The 20,436-nt window shown below is 40.7% G+C and overlaps 1 protein-coding gene across 2 annotated transcripts in view; it reads left to right on the top strand.

The window, feature by feature from the left end:
* Positions 1–20,436, top strand: part of tpk1 (thiamin pyrophosphokinase 1) — a 72,027-nt gene that overhangs the window by 43,179 nt on the left and 8,412 nt on the right. For both annotated transcript variants that reach the window (XM_035142162.2, XM_047337839.1), the window contains one exon: positions 4,429–4,537. In XM_035142162.2, coding sequence (XP_034998053.1) covers positions 4,429–4,537 — 109 coding nt within the window. The remainder of the gene's footprint in view (positions 1–4,428; positions 4,538–20,436) is intronic.

The following is a 20,436-nucleotide window of genomic DNA, read 5'->3' as shown; positions in this document are numbered from 1 at the left end:
GTTATGTTTTCAACTGTGTGTTGAGTGTTTGTTTATTTGTTTGTCTGTCTACTTGTTATTTACCAGAATTAGACAAAAAACTAACTGTACGGATGAGCACAAAACTTGGTGGAAGGATACAGTCGGGGTCAGGAAAGAACCTCTTAAATTTATCCAGGATTTTTGCATAATTCCTGGATGTTGATGAAAAAAATCGGGCATGTTTAGAGGACTGATATCTATGAACGTGTGCAATTTGGTGCAGATCCAAATAAATATCTGGACAGTGAGTTTAAATGAGGTTTGCTCTCTACTGAGTGCCCTTCTTCTTGGATTTTCTCCCCTTTGAGTGACAAAGCCAGTTAGCTATTTTTACAGGTATAGTGTAACACAACAAATAACTGGAGGACTTCTCTCTCTGAATAGACTGGTTGTTGCTTCTTATTCCCAGTATTTCTCTTTGCCTGAATCTAAAAGTGGACATATGTCTGTGTAACTGTGTCTGTCTGTTGCATATGAAAAAACTACACACGCACGCTGTATTTCCACCGCGCCACATTAACACGCTGATCTCCTGCTCTAACATCTCCCACCACTCCTATCACTCCTCTCCCAGTCCTTCCTTCACTTTCTGTTCTCTCTCAAAACTGTTCTTTTCCTTGTTCTGCTTCCACCTTGATTGAAGTATTGAACACTTTGTTTCTTTGTTAAGTAATCACTTCAAACACACACACACACACTCCTCTGCTCTTATGGTGCCCCAATTTACTGTTATGCATGAGAGAGAGAGAGAGAGAGAGAGAGAGAGTCTCTTTTGCTCCCAAATTGTTTTTCCTCGATGCCAGCCACTTCCTCATGCTCCTCAGTTGATTGAATTTACAAGTGGGCCGAGCAGCCTCCTTTTGGGAAATACACTGCTCTTGTTTTAACCTCCCCTTCTTCCCCCTCATGTTGTTTATTCGTGATATTGTGTCAGGCCAGCAGCTAACTGTCTCACGGCTCTGATGGCACCCTCGTAATACGTTTAAGTAAGTACGTGAACTTCTTCCCGCGTGCACTCCCTCCCCACGTCTTGTCATTATTCCGAAGGCGTGTTGTCATTTGCTGCTTCATACCTCGACACCTCCAATTAATCTTACTTCAGCGACGGTAAATTAAGCTCGTTTGTCAACGCGGCTCCAATTCGCCAGCAACTGATGAACGCAGACGCCTGTACATGAAGGTGAAGGCAACCTTCGCGAGGCCCCCCGTTCGACTCGTTCAACTTAACATCTGTAATTGAGGTGTTTACAACTTTTGCCAAATATCCTCACCACCCACATTCCATGCAATCACGGCTTTGTTGCGTGCTCAGCTTCAGGATTTGGTGAAACAATCAGTGCATGCATAGGTCTTCATGTTCTATACAAACACTTACCCGCACAACAAACAAATTAAGACTAGAACTAAATGAGGTACATTTTGCAAATGATGTCACCTGAAAAAAAACGTATGTAGTCTTAAACTTAGGCTTATTAATGCAATATGTCATTACACGACTTTATTTTAGAAAATAACACAGATCTACTTCTTTGTTCCTTAATTTATCAAAACTCGTCTGTGACTTTTATGTAATCTGAGTTTTTTTCCCTATACAAGGCATCAGAGTGTTGATGTACTATCCTTGGAACATATGTAGAAGTATTGTTTTTTCTATAGCTTGCTCAGGGCATTGTATAATTATCATGTCTTTTATTAAATCAGGGACACTGAAGAGGACTGCAGGCTTGTTTATTCAAAGTCCCTACATGTCTTAATCTGCCTCGGTCCCAAAGTGATGCTAAATTTACTCATTTTGGGTCTGATTAAAAGAAAAAGACAAAACCTGCTCTGAATTTGTCTGTTTAGTTTGTCTTTCCCTTCCTGTCTGCTCCATTGAGACTCGCTCGGAGGACCAAGCAGAACTTGCGCCCCCGGCCCCTGAGGACACCTAAGAAAAGCTGTAGTGTGGGACAAACACTACACAGCGCTGTGTCAGCCCAATCCACGCCATAAAACCCTCTATAAGCACAAACACACACTCCCGGTCGAATCCACAGGCTTGTTTACCTGATGCCCTTTTGAGCAGTGAAACTTAAGAGCTGATTTAAATGATAAAGTGTGATACCTGAGGTACGTCCCCTCAATCCGACTCCTGCTGCACCGGAGCTAGTTAGGAACATGGGGACATTCAAGTATAAAACTGGTCTGTACTGCAGTGAAACATGTAAAATAACAGAAAAGAAAACAAATCTAACTCAAGTAATTACACGTTTTTTTGGAATTCATTTCTTGTGTCCTGCAGTCAGAAAATTATCATATGTAAAATAGCATCCACGTTAAAATCCAATGACCTACTCACACATATCTCAGCACACGCAGGAACATTGATGATAATTACCTTCCAAATTGTATGCTAATGTAACATTATAGGAAAATTCATGACAATCGCATGTAGGTATTCCTAATTGTGTTATTAATTATTTAACACAAGCAATACATCTTAATCCTGCTTTAAAATCAGCATTGTCATTGTGAGAATGTTAACATGCTGATTTTAGCATTTTGTCTCACCTCTATTTTGGCCTCACCAGGCCTGAATCACTTTAGATTTTAGTGTAGTTTTATGTTTCTTATTCTCAATTCTCTATTACTACTATGCACAGAAGCATGTTTCCCCATTATGGCATCTGCAAACCGATTCACCTCCATTGGAAGCATCAATAACATGTTTGAATTTGTCTTTTTTATGCAGCTGTATAAAAATCCTTTCAATTGGCAAGTCTCCTTCGTCAATAGATAGTTGTAGCATGTGAATAAGTAATAAATACAGTAATAAATAGTAGAACTGTCACAATGGAAGTATCCTTCAAGGATAAATGTAGTTTGAAAATTATAAGCATGGCTTAATCCATAGTACCCTTTTTATCAAAATGTATATTCTTTATACACTGTATATATTGTTTACATTGCAAACATTATTTCTATGTTTTATATTTCCTTCTGTGCATGTTTACTTATTTAGAACTTTTTTACTGTTGTTTCTTATTTTTACTATCCCCTTTGCTGCAGTTGCAGGGCAAATTCCCCCGTACTGGGACTAATAAAGTTTTAACTGATCTCAAGCACAGCTTTAGACTTATACCGTCACCGAGCATCTTTTAAAAATTTTAACTTTTTCCATCTGAGCTTCAGTTTCCGTCTATTTCAGTTAAAAAAGTTGCTATTGCGTTTAACCTGCAAAACGTCCATTCTCAAGTTTTCCAGCAGTGCCTCCTCCTGATCTGCAAAATGTGCTCATTCATTTGCACCTCCTCCGTTTTCACTTTTCTTTATACACTGCCTCACACAATTACCCAAAGAGACTGTGTTTATATATAGAAGAAAAAAAACAACCTCGGGGATGTTTCCTGAATGCGGAAAGCTCCAAAGCGTCGTATTTCCCCATCATTCCCTCCCTCTGGCCCCCGAAGCTCCAGGAAGCCGAGCAAAGGCAGCTCTGCTTTAAACGTGTCGCCCCTTCAAGATTTCAAACTCTTAATTGACGCCGCTGTCTGTGTTTGTCTTTATGATAGTGTGAGCCTCCTGTGATAATTGCTAAAGCATAATTATCACAATTTAGGCATTTCTGGCCACCGACTCTTTTGTCTTACCAGAAACGTGTATTTGCTCCGACAAGATCGAGTTGTTTCTTCTTCTCTTTGTTTTGTGTTCACTGTGAATGAGAGAAACTTTGTCTTGACCTTTTTAGTTTTGACCCAGCATCAGGTTTTATTAAAAGCTGCGCATTCAGAGCCGTGTCATTATTCAGCCTCGAGAGTCTGACACCACCTCGTACCTAGTTATTCTAAGGAATACTGTGACATTTTGAAATTTTCTGTGTACAGCACTTTATAAAAAGACTTCACTTGTGCTTCTGTCCCCCAGACACCACTGAACAACATTTGGAGCACTTGTCAACTTCGTTCCCAAAACTATTAGATAATGTTCTTTCTATACTAATAAAATGTGCTATTGTCGCACTTCTCATTTATTTGAAGTGAGCTATTAACTTCATAACAATGCAACCAGCTTTTCAGGGGAAAAGATTGCTTGGATGGTTTTGGGGTGTCAGTACAAAAACATTTGACTCCCTACAGACAGGGGAAAAAAAGAATATAATTCAAAACGGCAAGGCATCCTTTTTAAGTGTGGGTTGTAGGTGGAAGTCGGTTGCAACTTTGACAAGAGCAATAATTTATTTTAATGAGCTTTGTTCCCCGGGTGGAGGAGCTAAGTTTCTCATTTGGGCCTGAAAAAAAAGAGTCTTGCTCTACATTTACTTTCTCTTTTAACTTGTTTCCCTTCTCATTGTTTCTTCCTGTCATTGACTCTGTCATGCACAAGCATGCAGACAAATACTCTTTTTTGTTGTTGTTGTTGTGTCTACAGGGCAGCCACCGACTTGGAATGAACACAGGTCTGGAGGGGGACTGGTGCAGCCTCATCCCAGTGGGAGGGCCGTGCCAAACAATCACCACTGGACTCAAATGGAACCTGAGTGAGTCCCCGTATTTCAGCCACAGCAAATAATCTCCTGCTTTTTGTAGAATCGTCAGAATCTATAGTCTTTCTTTTGTCCTTTTCTCATGTCGAAGTAACATATATAAATTTAGTATGAAGGTTCATTTTTGATCTTGGAAACATGGTAAAGAACTTTTTGTTAAACTATAAGAAGCAAAACAACATAGATGGACGACATGACTGCTCCCCAAAAGTGAGGCCAAAGCATCTCATTCGCTGTGGATGGCTGCTGTATAGGTCATAAGTCCCACCCCCTCCATGTTAGTGAATAGGACATGGACCAAACAAAAGTCAAAGTACATGTAAAAAACTTTTTTTAAGTCTTCCGGTAAGTTTTGTTTAACTTGTCGATATAAAAATTGGGTGAAACGACATGATTGTGAGCTATCCATGATATTTTGGCTTCTTATGTGGAGAGTGGGATGAAGTGGAAACGTGTCATCTTTATATACAATCTACGAGATACACAACGAAAGACAGCAGTATGTTTTCTGTCAAGATAAGTGACGTACAGTGAAGGAGAAGGAATTCTTGATGTTGCTGCTCCCAAACCCCCCCCACGCACAACAGTTAGCTGCCAGTAATACAAACTTAAATTTGCATCCACAGCGGATACATCTTCCACTGAATTTTCAACACACACTACGAGATACTGCAGTGTCCACGTGCTCAATTTGCTTCAGTCGAGTGACGCTGCATTTTTAACAAATTTCATATATTGGAGAAACATACCTGCCACAATGAGCCTTTTATAATGTCTAACATTGAAAATCCAATCAGACACCCATCTGAGGACCCCTGTGGTCTTACCCCACTCCGCCTTATGGCCAGCTGTGTTCTTAATGAGTTGGCACAGACCAAACCGCCGCCCGGACGCGGGGAGACTTGGACCTTATGTCAGTGGGGTTAGATAATGTGTCGGCCTCTTGGTGGGTGTCCACTTGTAGTGTCTGTAAGTGCGCGAGGAGTTTATACACTTGAGCGAGCACACGTGTGTGTCCGCGCCTGTTGGAACACTGTGAGTGCGTCTTAACTCCGGTTTATTAACTTGTCTTTTTTTGTGTGGGTGTGTGCGTGTGCGTTCTTTTTCATCATCCTGCAGTGTGTGGTATATTTACTCAGCACACCTGTGAGATGGCCTTCTGCATGGTAATGAAAGGGACTTTATACATGAGAGTCCTATGCAGATTAGCTTGTGATAACAAGATGCATAATTAATCACATGCATATTTAGAAGGCTGGAAGTAATGATTTCCCTCTGGGGTCGGGAGGAAAGACCAGAATATGAAACCACATTTTTTTGAATATTAGTTATTCCCGCTGATGTGTGACTGCTGCATGTATGGATTGCTGGAGTGGCAGCAGTGCAACTTGTGATATACTGTACGTCTTCATTGATTTGTGCATTGGTTTTTACTGTTTGAATTCGTGCTCATTCAGGGAAGCCAGAGTCAGCACTGTGCCATTCTCGAGTGACACTAAGACTCTTAAGAAGTCCAGTGAAATGATCCCCCCACACTTGGGTTCAAAGCGTTTCTGTGATGAAAAATGTATGATCTTATAAAGAAAGAGTTTTGGGCTGTCAGCCATTACAGCCTTGCTGGCCCAGAGGAGGCTTGCTGCTTGCATCCCGAGCTTGTTTAAACTCTTGCTTTAAAGAATAATATTCTTGCAATGATTCATGTTGTTTTGATCCCGAGCATAAATTTGCTATGAGTAGACAGTTATTGAGCTTCGTTTTTTCCTTTCGTTCTTGTACTCCAGGGGAGTGTGTGGGATGAGATGAAACACCCTTGGCACAAGTTAATTATATCACGTGTTCTCTTTTTTATGTTAGTATATAAAGAATTAAACTGTTGTGAAGTTGGATCAGACTTTGTACACATGTATGTTGACACAGCTGAGCTTCGGCTTTTAGTGAGAGGGTGTCTTGTTGATTTTTATTGCGTATATTCAAATTTGCAAATGTTCTTTTCAACGTCAAAACAAAACATCTTAGGGTTTTATATTTTCACTGCATACAATGAACACTATTAGGGTGTGGAGAATAAATACAGCAAAAAAATATGGTGGTACTGGTTCTGTATGTGGTATAATGTGATGTGTACATATAGTTATTCTCTGGTATTTGACATATTTAAATACTTTTATTTATAGCCAAAATTGTAAATGACAATATTTCCATTTTAGAATGTTTCATTGGAAGCATTTTCCTAACAAAGGATAGAAACAACGACACAAGCAGAATCCCATTCACCTCCCTGAAGTAGTAGTAGTGTAGTGGTGAATATCTCAAAACCACATGCTGTGTTTGAGATATTATATTATATTATATTCACCTGCCATTTTCTACACTGACGAATGAGTTAGAAAATATTAGTTTTAGGGCAGTAATTATTTCTGAAGCCAATTTGATAGAAATGGAGACTAAAATTAAAGAGTTAAAGGAGAATTATTACAAAATTAGAATTAGATGAGAGTAATTATTTTATGAAAGAAATTAAATATAACATTTAAAATGCATATATGTTTGGCCTTCTTTAAAGGACTATAAGGGCCTAAGGCTTCCTCACTGCAGCACAGTCAAATCCTGAAGGTCACGGCAGAACATCAACTCAGAAACGTCTACAGGCAATTTGTATATAGATCAGTCGAGGCGTAGACGTACATTTCATATGCGCCTAAATCGGCAATCAGGGACGGGGACATGGGAACTGGGGAGAAAGACTCTCGACAGTTGAGTAGAAACCATAACACGAGGAGACATCCACCAAATGTTTCATGTTCGAGTGTGGTTAAGTTTCTTGACACCTGCCGAGGCTGCCAATACAAACTGCAACGTCCTGATCACCGCTTAGTTTCATTTTCTATCTCTTTGAACATGGATGTGATCTGAAACTTGACTGGTTTTTCGGAGACACACAACTCTAAGGAGGTTGACGGATCTCTTGGTCTATTACCTCTATAAAATAACGAAGTGACTGCAGTGTAGTAAAGGTAACAATACAGCAGGGGAGCATATGATTTCTTTAAGGCCATGTGCTTTGGATAGTGTGTATAATAATGTAAGTGAAATGATAAGAGCATGAATCGTGGCATCTTTAGCTCTGCTCCCACTCAAATAGCTGCTGAACTCTCTCTTTTCTTACTTTCATTCCCTTTGTCACTTTCTTCTTTACCATCTAATTTGCATTCACTCTCATCTTGTCTCTGTCCCCCTCACACTCCTGCTCTCTTCCCTCCCATAGCTGTTGGATGTTGTGGCAGCTGTGGTTTGGTACTTTGCACCCACTGCATGTTACTTTAATCATCAGACTGAAATGCCCCTGAGTAACTGTCAGTAAACACTGTACTGTGTACGTGCACATACTTTGCTCTGCTGTGGCTTGTGTCGATGTATAATATATGTATAATATGCAGTGCACAAAACATCTATGAATGTGTATGTACAGTCTATGTAATGTGTAACTGACTAACTTATGTGACTGACAATGATTCAAGCATATGTGTGTATTTTAAGATGGGTTGGACAGTAGCCTGCTTCTCTGCATAGGAAACAGGCCGTGTGTGTGTGTGTGTGTGTGTGTGTGTGTGTGTGTGTGTGTGTGTGTGTGTGTGTGTGTCCTTATGGAGGCTCACATTACTGGTTTGATAATACACCTTCACAATAACAGAGATATACTTCGCCATTTACTTCCGACTTTACTCTCAGAGTGCACTGCACAAACAATGCACACTGCATTTTAAAACCAACATGTCTATGTTGCGCTCAGATGGGTGCATGTGCATTTTTTATGAAAACAGCGTGAGCGCTGAATGGGAAAATGACAAATGCGTAAGTGTGAAAGTAGCAAAAACACTTTGGTCATGCTTTGCGCTGCTTTGCACCGGGTGTAAGATACAGGGCCCACAGTCTTGCTGCAAATCCTCCAGACAAGTTTTGGATGCGTTTCTTTGCAAATTAGCAGGAAGGAGATGTTACTGAAGACTTCTGAATTCATTGTGATGCTGCCATCATTAGTTGCATCATCCATAAATAATGGATGATAATCTGTTCCAGAAGCAGACATGCAAGTCCAGGACATGACACCCCCTCCACGGTTCACGAATGAGCTTGTATGCTTTGGATCATGAGCACATCCTCTCTTTCTCCAGACTTTGAATTTTCAATCACTTTGGTAGAGGTCCATCGTGGTCTCATCAGTCCATAATTTTTTTTTTGCAGTTCATCTCTTGTTCTTTGCAAATTCCAATTTGGCTTTTTACGATTCTTACTGTGGATGAGTAGTTTGCATCTTGTGGTCATCTCACGGTGGGTTGTGGTTCGCTGTTATTACCTGTTCTCTTTAGCCGATGTCTTGTCTTCTTTTCTACCTGAGAGAGCTCTCCTGTCTTCATATTCGTTCATCCTGTTTTATCAACAAACAGTCTTCACAGGGGAGACCCAAGGCCAAAACCAAGAGGAGACATTCAGAGCTATTTAATGTGTCCAAAATCTAAATATAAAGGGCAACCGCATGAGCAACAAGAAACATCTGTCAGTCACATATCAGTCAGCGTTTGTTGTAAATCAAAAGATGTGGGGGAAACACAGGGGTGCAATGGTGAGCAATGGTTTGAATCCCTGTCAGCTCAGGGTCTTTCTTTGTGGACATGCAAGTTCTCCCCATGTCTGCATGGGTATTCTCTGGGCACTGTTCTCCAGCTTTCAAAGACATGCAGACTGGGATGTCTCTACATCTGTGATGGACTGTCGGCCTCGCCTCTTGCCTAAATCCAGCTCCTTTCGCAACCCTCAAAAGGATAAACGTATAGATAATGGATGGAAGAATGAAAAATAGAATAAAGTAAAATAAATAGATAAAGCTCTTGTCTTGTATCCATTGAAGGGTTCAGCACAATGTCCGGTGAGATGAAATGAAAGAAGGGGTGCTGTAGAAATGGAAACAAACGGAGAGTTGACGGCGGAAGGAGTGGCTGAAAAATAAATTTGAGAGAAAAAAAGGATTTGGGGTAGAGAAATGAGAGCAGGGTGAAAAGCGGTTGCCACGTGATGACATATAGGAGGTGGAGAGACTCGGAGGCAGGTATGCCGTTGATTTGATGTTTGAAGCTGCTGACACACAGCAGGGAAAGGAGGATTACGGAGGCTGCCGGAAAGTGTTCTGGAGCTTTTTAGTGGGAGCTTGTATGCACACACACGCACGCAATCTCAACTGTAATGTAGTCAATTTGCAATAAAACGTTTTTTGCCATTCCCGTTTGCTTAGAAATTCTTTTTTTTTCCTGACTCCCTCATTTATTCCTCCTCTTCTGTGCTCATTACTTTTATCGTTTTGATTAATTGATATCAGATTACAGAGGATATCCCAGGTAAGATGTTTGCAGGAGAGCGAGTTACAGTGAGGTCCCCTTTTTTCAACATCCTGTTATTGTCCAGTCTTTGCTGCACGATTAATCGCTTATAAAGCACAACCTTGATTAAAACATTTGTGCGATCACATTTCCAACAGAATTGTATTTGTAAAGGGACATCAGCTGCATCAAAATAGGCGCTGCTAACTTTCTCTCAAAGATTTGAAAGCATCCCATAATGCAACATTACCTTTGCTTTCTCCCTCAGCCAATGATAACCTTGGCATTACCCGACATTATGCAGAAAAACAGAAAACCAGCCCTGAAATAGAGCCAATGAGAGAAACATTTGTGTTAAGGACAGATAAATAGAAAAATGTAATGAATCTAAAGGGAGACACCTGCTGATCAGTTGCAGATCTAGGATTTCGCCATAAAGGGGCCACAATTACACAGAGGGGCCGATTATATGTCCAACACACATGCACAGTTCCTGATTCAGTAATGTGCACATTTAAGTAATTGCTTGTTTACTGTTAGCTCCATAGCTTTGAGCAAAGCCACACATCCTTTAATGTTTTTTTAAAATTGTTCCTTCAAGCAGATTGTAAACACCAAAAAGATTAGAAAATAAAACTTCTGGACAAATTGTCATATTTATTGTTTGTATTGTTGTTGAGTGAGTATTTGTTTTTAAAGACTGCTGACAGGACAGGGCCGCTTCAGGGGCCAATCAGATTTCAGCCGGGGCCAGTGCCCCCTTGGCGTTATGTTCAACTTAAATCTGCAGCCACTCTTGGCCTGGATTTATTGTAGAGAAAATATTAGGTTGTGGTTTTATAGAAGTGTTACTGCAATGCTGTGACCCTCGGCTGGATGTTTGTGCAGACTTCTGTCTCTCTCAACCGTGACATTTGCTTCTTCGAAAACAGTGATACTCGGAAAAAGTTTGTTTTCATCGGGTGACCGAAAAACAAAAAGAAGATTCTATAAAGATGCTCCACCCTTCCCTGCACCGTCTTGTTGACAGTTTGCTGCACGCGCGGCCGTCTTGCCCCTGACCAGGCGTCCACCTTCTTTTCGAATGAGATGATTGAGACAAATGAGACGATTACTCGTGGTCAAGGATGGTTTGTCTTTGATGCTACTCCTCCTGCCCGGGTCTCACTGCAGCAGCAGTTTTCTTGTGGCCCCTGACATCTGCCTGGACATGCTCCAGAGCTTCTGCTTCTGGCACCAATGGGTCTTCTGTTGTTAGGAGCTCTCTCCTCCCCCATAATGTCAACAAGGAGGTGGGAAGTAGAGCTGTGTACGCTCGTCTGCCTTTCTGATTCTTTCAAAATATATATACTTCAGAGTGGACAGTTTTAATTAGCTTGTTGGCTCAACAACTGATGGCCCTGGGAATCACGTCTGACTCTCGTCCTCATGTTTTCTTTAAACATATTCTTGTGTTTTTGTTCAATTTAAGCTCTCCTGATCTACTGCTGTGCTGCCGCCTCGTACCCTGTTATCACAAGTCCCTGCTTTGGTTTGTTTAAATTGTCCCTATTCTAAATGTCAAGCATCTGTTTCTTATAAGACAGTGGCCATCTGTGGGGGATCTTTCCTGTGTTTGATTTCAGCTTCATATGCTTATTCCACCTGTGTCTAATTCCGCCAGTAATACAAGACATGAAATTCACATTACACTTTTCAATTGGACGTGTGCAAAATTGTTCTCACGAGGGGTTGAAACAGACCAACTGTGAAAAACCCCAAAGGAGTTTTTTTTTTTTAAGTCTTTTGTTCTCAGCCTGGGCTTTAATCATAGGCTGTGTTTTGATGTTGTTAGTTGTCCATGCAAAAGTGAAAATGCAGTTCACACAATAGTCACCTTAATATTTTTCCTTGCTCGATTCCAATAGGACTGGGCGATAAAACAATAATTATCATAACATAATTTTTAGCAATATAACAAAAGTTCAATATTTATTGACTACAGTGAGGTGTTAAAAACCAGGAACTTCACTCAGGAGCAAAATTGAGTCTTTAAACTTGAAAGAAATAACAATGTGATGATTATCAATATCGGTTGATGAGAACATTTTGAACTTGATTATTGGCCTCATCACCCAGCCCCACCTTCCAAAACACATTGCAAAGTTTTGCAAGAGGTTGCACTTTGAATATCTGTAGCGTAAGCAATGATGTAACCATACTAAAAACATTTTTTCCCATATCATTCACTGTCTGGGACGGGCACTGAAACCTGGTATTAAACCGGTCCCAGTGCTAAATTATTAAAGACTTTACTCATAAAAAAGCTGCAGCGTTGTCGTTTCTGCTCTTGGCACTGGAAAATTTAAGAAAATAGATAGATCCTCTTTATTATTGCTACATAAAGTTTTATCTTGCATATTTGATCTCGCCAACTCCGTTTCTGATTAAAGGATTCATCTGTGACTCTGCTCAATCCAAAACTCTGACTTACTTTCTCCCTCTGTCTCTCTCACACACGCTGCAGCGCCCGGCAGGAACGCGCACGCGATCACCTTGCTGCTGCCGGTCGCAATGACAGAGAGAACTAAATATTCAAATGTTCAGTTACACTTCACTGGAATCGAAGCTGACGAAGCTCGTTGCCACAAGTGCAACAAAGTGTTGTAAGCGCTGAAGACACGAGCAATCTGCCCGAAACATCCAGTGACAGTCCATCACCCAGGTGGAGAAATGCACCGTGCGCCATTTTCATTCACCTGGCTCAGAGTTCATCTGTCATCCAAGCAGGAATGTTAATGCCTGATAGCAGCCTGCTGATTGTTGATAAATTCAGTGTGAAAGAGAGCATCTCTCAGAGTCAGGGCATCATCTGAGGTGTCATTCTGAAATTCACAGTATCAGTGTCAGATCACTCGGGGACAGCATCTGTTATTTGGGAGCTGCAGGCAAAATACTAAAGAAAAAGTCTCAAATTCATTTTTTGCTTAAACGTACATTGTGTAGACACATAAATAACAAAAACAATCGATAAAGGGAAGTAGTGTGGACTTTATTTAAAGATTGATTTCAAAAGTGAAGCCAAAACATATTGATCGCCCCCTAGTGGTTGGCTGTAGTATAGATCCATAAACTCAGCATCTTCCAAGTACACACCAAAGACCTTTTTTTCTCATTTTATGTAACTCTTACCACACTGATGTATTTTCAATATATAATATATTCATATCTCCAGTAAGTTTGGTTTGATTATTCATTTGATGGCCATCTTTATATACAGCCTGTGTAGTATCGTTAAGAATAGGAGTAGCGGGTCAGACTGGGTAGCCGATACCAGCTATTATGCAAAGTGAGGGTAAGTTCTTTGCTCTCTTGATTGGTCATGCCGGGGAGCATAAGCCCGGATCAAGCACTTTATAGGCCGAGCTCCGATCTTTCACTCGTTTTTCCTGCAGTAACACTTTAAGACCCTGACCAATTTATTTGCATTAAACAGCTCTAATCTCTGCTCATTTTCTATGCTGCTGTGCATTCCTTTGCCCTTGCTGTACCCTGCAGAAAATAAGTGGCACTGGACCGCCCACAGCAAATAGCCACTGTAATATTAATCTGACATAAAGGGATGTCATTGAGTCACCACATCCTTGAAAGCAGGAGAGGATTCACCCACTGGAAACCACTGACGTGTTCAGCTCGAGTACAGTAACCTTCAGATCACACTGTGCTTATGTGAGTGTTTTTCATATACGAATGTTCATTTGGAGGTTTGTAGTGTCATAAATTTAAAGAAGGGCTCTAGGTGACTTTTTCCACCAACCCGCAAAAACATTTTAATTGAGTGAATGTATGTTTCTATGGTGAACCGTGCCTTTGTGCTATATTTATGTACTTTCAGAGCACACAGAGTGAAATGATCCTGATCCTGAAGCGCACACGCACACACACACACACACAGAGTGATCCTTTCTTTATAGTTAGATTAGATTAGGTACTTAGATGTTTGCTGCCTGCTGCCTGTCCCATTTCTGCCCCTGATCACCAATATTAGCGTCTTTATTTCTTAGTATTCCCCAGTGTTAGTTAGTAATTCACCTGACAAAGAATGAAGCTGTCTGCTGTGAAGCTGTAGCTAAAACCACAGCTTTGCTCTGCTCCCATTTTTGAGAATGTAATTTTTTCTCAATTAATGACAAATCATTTCATCACCTGCAACCCAATTTGCCATTGTTCATGTTTATGACCCGACCAAGCCACTGATTATAACCGAGACTCTCACAGATTACACTTTAATCACTTTTGCTCAGGTACAGGCAAAGTTAAAGTGTTTTTTTCAAAGCAGACGTTTCACTCTATGAAGCCAATGCGGAGCGCTCTAGGTCATCACTGTTTTGTTTAACCAGGGAAACTTATTTACAGGGTCGTTCTAGTAAACTGTGACTGAGTAGGTACGGTGAAGGTGTTACGTCTCGCACTGAGGGATAATATCTGTTGACACAGAGAAAATACTCTCACTTGTAGTCACCTGTCAACCTTCCGCTCAGTTTGTCGTTTGCATTGTGATTAATTATTTACCACGATTGTTTAAAACATTTTCTGTTGTCCCCGGGACAAAGTTTTGAGTCCTGTATTTACATTGATTCTACTATCTAGCAGCATTTGGCATTAAATGTTGCAGAGCTACACATGTATTCAGCTTATCAAACCTCACACTCATGGTATATTGAACTGTCTGTTTTCATCCTTGTGTACCACGAGAAACAACACATTAAGGTCATTGTGTCCCTTAACACACACCTACACATTGGGTTTTGTCCTTGAGCCTTTGCATCAGAAGGGCCAGTATCACATAAGTGGATTAAGCTGCAGCAACGATTATCTATTACCATCTGCAAACAATGAACGACACCTTCTTATGCCAAATACACACATATTACTACATAATTAAACATAAAGTGTATTGACAAAGTCATTCAAAGCATACAAGTCAGGATTAACCCACCAACTGTTACTCTATAAGACAAGATCTTTTACTGCCTAGTAAATAACCCTTTTTTTAACAACACACCAACAACCAAATATATCTGTGTTAGAACTTGTCGTGGTAAGTTTGTGATACCGCCCCATAAAAGGGAAAGTAAAGTAGGTGTGGCTGCATGATGGAGAGGTAGGGGTCCGTTTTAGGTTCTATAGGCCTTGATAAGATGCTGTAGTTCACAACTATTACCTCCTATTTAGCCTGAACTAAACCTAATCCAATAACTTTTCAGTAAGTTGGACTTTAAAACTCTCTAATAATCTTAAAAGCCTGAACCTGTTGAAAGGTTTGATTGTTGCTTGGTGTTTTATTTTCTCACTTTTCTCCTACTTTAATGGATATTGCTTTTCTCGAGTTTTTCAGTGCATTTACATTAGTGATATGGAGGCTACGTTTGGGAGATAGAACTTTTCTTGAATTAAAATTAAAAGGATTTCTAAAAACCCCATTCCTTCATTTTCAAAAGAACTCAGTCTTATCAGACAAGTGAACGAGAGTTGGGGAAAAAGAAGATGAGTGAATATTTTGTCGAGCACATTGAGCTTCGTTTAAACGGCCGGTGCATTAAAGTTGTAGCCTCTGACTTTCCAGGACAGCTGTCCGCCATAACTTTCAATGGCCTGTGTATTCGTCAAGTCAAGAGTATTATGATCTTTGTCAACCCCAACCACTATGACAGCTTAAAACCAGAGAACGAGGTTGTTGTTTTGTGAAGTGACGTTTGGATTATATCGCCAAATAATGTTTTATCACAGTGCTACTAGAAGATGAGGCAATATGCTTTCTAAATTAGCCTGTGTTTTTGTAGCTTTATTGTTTTTGATTTGGGACTTTCTTTTCTAGCATTAGCATAGGTACAATTTCTTAGATTTCATCAAAGACTGAATAAAGGTGTATGACGTGAAAGCTCCTCAAATGTGAAGACAAATTATCTTGATTGCCACCTGGTGGCCGGTTGCAGTATAGGTCATAAACCCTGCCTAATCCATGTTAGTGAATGGGACATGGACCAAACTAAAATGTACACATAGAAAATTTGTCTTAAAGATGGTTTCTGTCATTTTAGTTTTTTTTTTTAAATCACACTGATGTTTGTTGAAGTTTATTTTTCCAGTAAGTTGACAGCTGAGCCTCACTCGCAATTGGTTGAATATTGGTACTGGTGGGACCTTGCTTCCACAGCACTATCACTGCTACACAGTGTTTTGCTCCAAATGATGTCAACAGCACAACATGGGGGCATCCGTATCCAAGATATTTTGGCTTTATTTTTGTACAATAACAGAAAGTGGAGACGCGCTGTCCATCTTTATATACATTCTGATGTCTGGTGACCTGCACTTGTAGCTCAGCCTCCACACGACAATTTTTGCGACTTTAAAATACGACGTCTGAACTCTGGCTCACACAAACATCTCTTCAGTGGTTTTGCAATACATTGTTGAGCTCACTCAAAACCGTGGCAGCCACAGTTTAAATGACCACGACATGCCTCAGGCTTTATGCCTTGTCTTTAAACATCCGTTTCTCATTTTACCTTTCACTGGCAGCCATCTATTATGTTCCTGAAGCTTTCCTACAAGTAGGAAGCAAAGCTGTTGGCAATGCTAATGGTGATGAAGGTCAGTTTGAGCATCTGTGTGTGTATTGGGGAAAACCTTAGTCATTCCTTTGTGACTCAGCCTTCTCCCATCTTCATCCTGCAGCATCACAGGCTGAGTTATGGCTTCTGGCATAGTATGCGTGTGCGTGTGCGTGTGTGTGCGTGCGTGTGCATGCGTTAAAATCTGCTTATCAGGATGTTTTCGGCTTAGTGTAGATCATAATGAACCACAAATTTGAATAGCTGTCAGCCACAAAGCAACTCTTCCCTGCATATTGTGTTTGTGTGTGTGTGTTTGTGTGCGTGCGCATGTCTATCTATAGTTATGAGGGCCAATTTTGGTTTAATACAATGATTGTGAGGACATTTTGGCTGGTCCTCACAAATTAAATTAGCTTTTTTGAGGGTAAAGGTTATGGTTATAATAAGGCATTTAGTTGTGATGGTTAGAGTAGGGTAAGGGGCTAGGGAATATATTATGTCAATGAGAGTCCTCACGACTATAGAGAGACGCACGTGTGTGTGTGTGTGTGTGTGCGCGCATGCACGTTGCGTGCACTTGTTTCCCTGTGCTCTCTTTCATTTGTGTCTCACTGTGCCTTAGTCTCCTTTTATGTACAGAAATATGTATGTGTGAGTGTGTGTGTACGCTTGTGACAAAGAGCGAGAGAAACTTCTGTGGACCATGAACCATTGCTTTCAGCCCACTAATGACAGGAAGGCTGAGGAAGCTTTCCTCTCTCAGGTTTCCATTCAGCTTGATATGCAAATAAACTGCAACTTCACAACACCGGTTATATCCAAGCACCGACAAGCGTCAGAGCCTCACGCACAAGCACAAAATAATACGTGCACACTGGAACTGGGTGATAAATCAATATAATAGTGATATTTAACAATGACATAGACACAAGAAGCTAAATTGCATGAATGCAACAGAAGAAGACTGTGTTGGAAGATTCATCAGGTCACGTTGTTCTAATACAGAAGACAATGAGAGACAGTGAACATTGTCCAGCATATAGTATTACTTAGTTTATGATCCCAGAACCCAAAACCACATATAAAAGAGAGGAATGCCGACTTGAAGTGGAAATAGCTGGAGTTGCCTTTGTGTGTACTTGAAGTCAGTTTTACAGAAAAGCTGTAACAGACTGCTAACACACTGTGACAACCAAAATTAGTTTGACGTGAAAAGTTGAGTCCACACAGTGTTTGTCCACTGTAAATAGTGACTCATGCTGTTTTGTTATCATATTCACATTATAAATTATGCAAAGATTGTCAAGACAATGTCACAACAAGGACCGTTTAGTGGCTGTTCTTGAGGTTTTGCACGTATCAATTTAAAAAGTCTGCCACATCTCCACGCTGAATTTTCTTTACCTCTCACTCGCTGAGCTAAACTCTCACACACACACACACCTGAATGCATTGTTTAAATAATCATCAAAATGATAAAATATGACCCACCAGATGTTTGTTTTTTTTTAACTCATTGTCTCAGTGCTGCGCACACACACACACACACACACACACACACACACACACACACACACACACACACACACACACACACACACACACACACACACACACACACACACACACACACACACACACACACACACACACACACAGGGCACCTGTGGAAAAAACTCATCAACCCATACAGTAAACTAGTGCAACATCAGGCAGTGCACACACACACAAATCCAACGTGGACAGGTGCTGAGTTTGATTGAAAATAAAGAAGAGGAGGAGAAAAAAGCCTGAACACAGATGGATTACGGCGGCAAAGTCTCAGAGAGAGCCCAAGCAATTGAGAAATCTTAATTAAAAGTAAACTTTGGGTAAGATTACAAAAGCTTGCCCCTCACTGTTAATGAGAGCAGGCTGTTTATGCAATGTAAGCCTTCACAAACACATCGGCATGCAAATGACAGTGTTTGAACAAGGACTTAACTGCATATGTTCCATATTTTTAGTTACATCCAGAACATGAAGCTGATGGGAGCATAAACATGCAGTTTATTGACAGTAAAGACTTGCAGAGTGAGTAACATGTTGCATAATCAGCTGATCCTGGAACAGAGCAGGTTGCATTAAACTTGATGGACACCTTTTCTGACCTAAGGCCTCCTTATGAAAGCAGCAATGAAGCATTTGTATACAGTTTTCCCATCAGCCACTATTAGTCTTTGCTGATACTAATACATACATACATACATACTCTGTTGACTATAGAAGCAGGGATTTTCCTTGGTTTGAAGTTTTAAGTGCTGTGATTCCTGGTTCAAACTCTCCAAGAACACACACACACAGCAGGAGAAAAAACATTTTGATGTGCATTCAGAAACACTAAATCTTCGAATACGTCGACAGGACTGCCTTTAAAGCTTTTTTTCTCCTACCGCTGAGATGAAGCGCTGCAGCTTAAGGCTTTAGTTGAGTGTGCGAGCCGGGAGATTTCAGTATTCAGAAAGCATTCTGAATACAGGGAAGGATTGTTTTCTAAGGAGGGCAAAGCAATGTAGTTTATCTAGTAATCAAACAGATAGATGTGTCTGACAAAGTTGGTTCAGCGAGGTCTTACCCAGTGTCCCTGCCAGAGGCAGACATCTCTACTGGAAGATCTCTCCTTTCCCTTCTGTTTCTCGAGATGCAAACACGCATCCTGACCTTCTATTCTTTTCATTTCTCTTTTCTCCTCTCCCTGCCCGTGCTTTTTCGGCTTGCTTTCACCTCGCCCGGTGTTTTTGTCTGAAGAAATTAATTTTTCCCCCCTTTATCTCCCTCCGCTACACCTTTTCAACATAATGCCGCCTCTACCCCCGCCCCCCACTCCTAACTCTCTCTCCTCCCCTCTCATATCTTCCCTCTCTCCTTTGCGCCCGCTCACCAAGGTCTTAGAGAGGGGAAATGAAAAGTGTATGTATTCTGTAGCGTTGCAGTGTGGCAGCAGGAGGGAAAACTGCTGTTTTATGGTTTTATTTATGGATCTGTAGATCTCAGACGCTGTGCACATCACACACTGGGGCAGAGGAGGGAATGAAGAGCAGCCTGATGTGAACTGCTGCTCATACCCCCAGTGGAGCTGCAGACTAGCTAGGAGGCAGAGCAAGAGTGCACACATCACAGATAATGGACAAAACAGGCATCAGCCATGACCTACAGCGTATACGCCCAAACACATGCACGTCCATACACAGCATATAAACACATAGAGCTCTATTTTAACAAATCAAGGGCATGGTGTAAGGCACATGGCGTAACTGGTAAACTGTAAACAGGTTATACATAGTCTAATTTTTAGGCGTAACATCCAATAAGCTAATCAGTAACGTCTCGGATTCCCTTTAAGAGACAGACGTGCTTTCACCTCAACAGATTGAGATTAAAATGATGGATTTGCGAGGTAGTAAAGCAAGGCACGTTCATTTGTACATTTCAACCACAGGGCAATTCAAAGTGCTTTACATAGAATAAAAAAGGCATTGTGAAAAATTGTGAGAGCAACATAAAACAATACAAAAAAGAGGTATTTAAAAAGAAATTTAAAGGAGTTGCATAGAGAATCGAATAGATAAATAAGTAAATAAACAAAGGAAGATATAAAAGAGTGAAAGTAACAGTGAGGTGTAAGAAATTGGTGATTATTTCATTCACTATTTCTTTATATTCCTTCACCCAAGTACTGCACGCTACTCATGTGATGTCTTTCTGCTGCTGTAACATTGCAAATTTCCCCATTGCGGGACTAATAAAGGACTTCTTAACCTTAATCCAATAAAAGGCAGTGGCCAACAGAGAATGCTTCTCTTCTGAGAAAACGGCTTCACTTTACACACGAGACGACCATCTGTTTAAAAAGCAGAGTGTGCACTTGTTGTGCACGCGCCAG

Source organism: Hippoglossus stenolepis, chromosome 19 (assembly GCF_022539355.2).
Source record: "Hippoglossus stenolepis isolate QCI-W04-F060 chromosome 19, HSTE1.2, whole genome shotgun sequence".
NCBI lineage: Eukaryota > Metazoa > Chordata > Actinopteri > Pleuronectiformes > Pleuronectidae > Hippoglossus > Hippoglossus stenolepis.
This window is presented reverse-complemented; position numbering and strand designations above follow the sequence as displayed.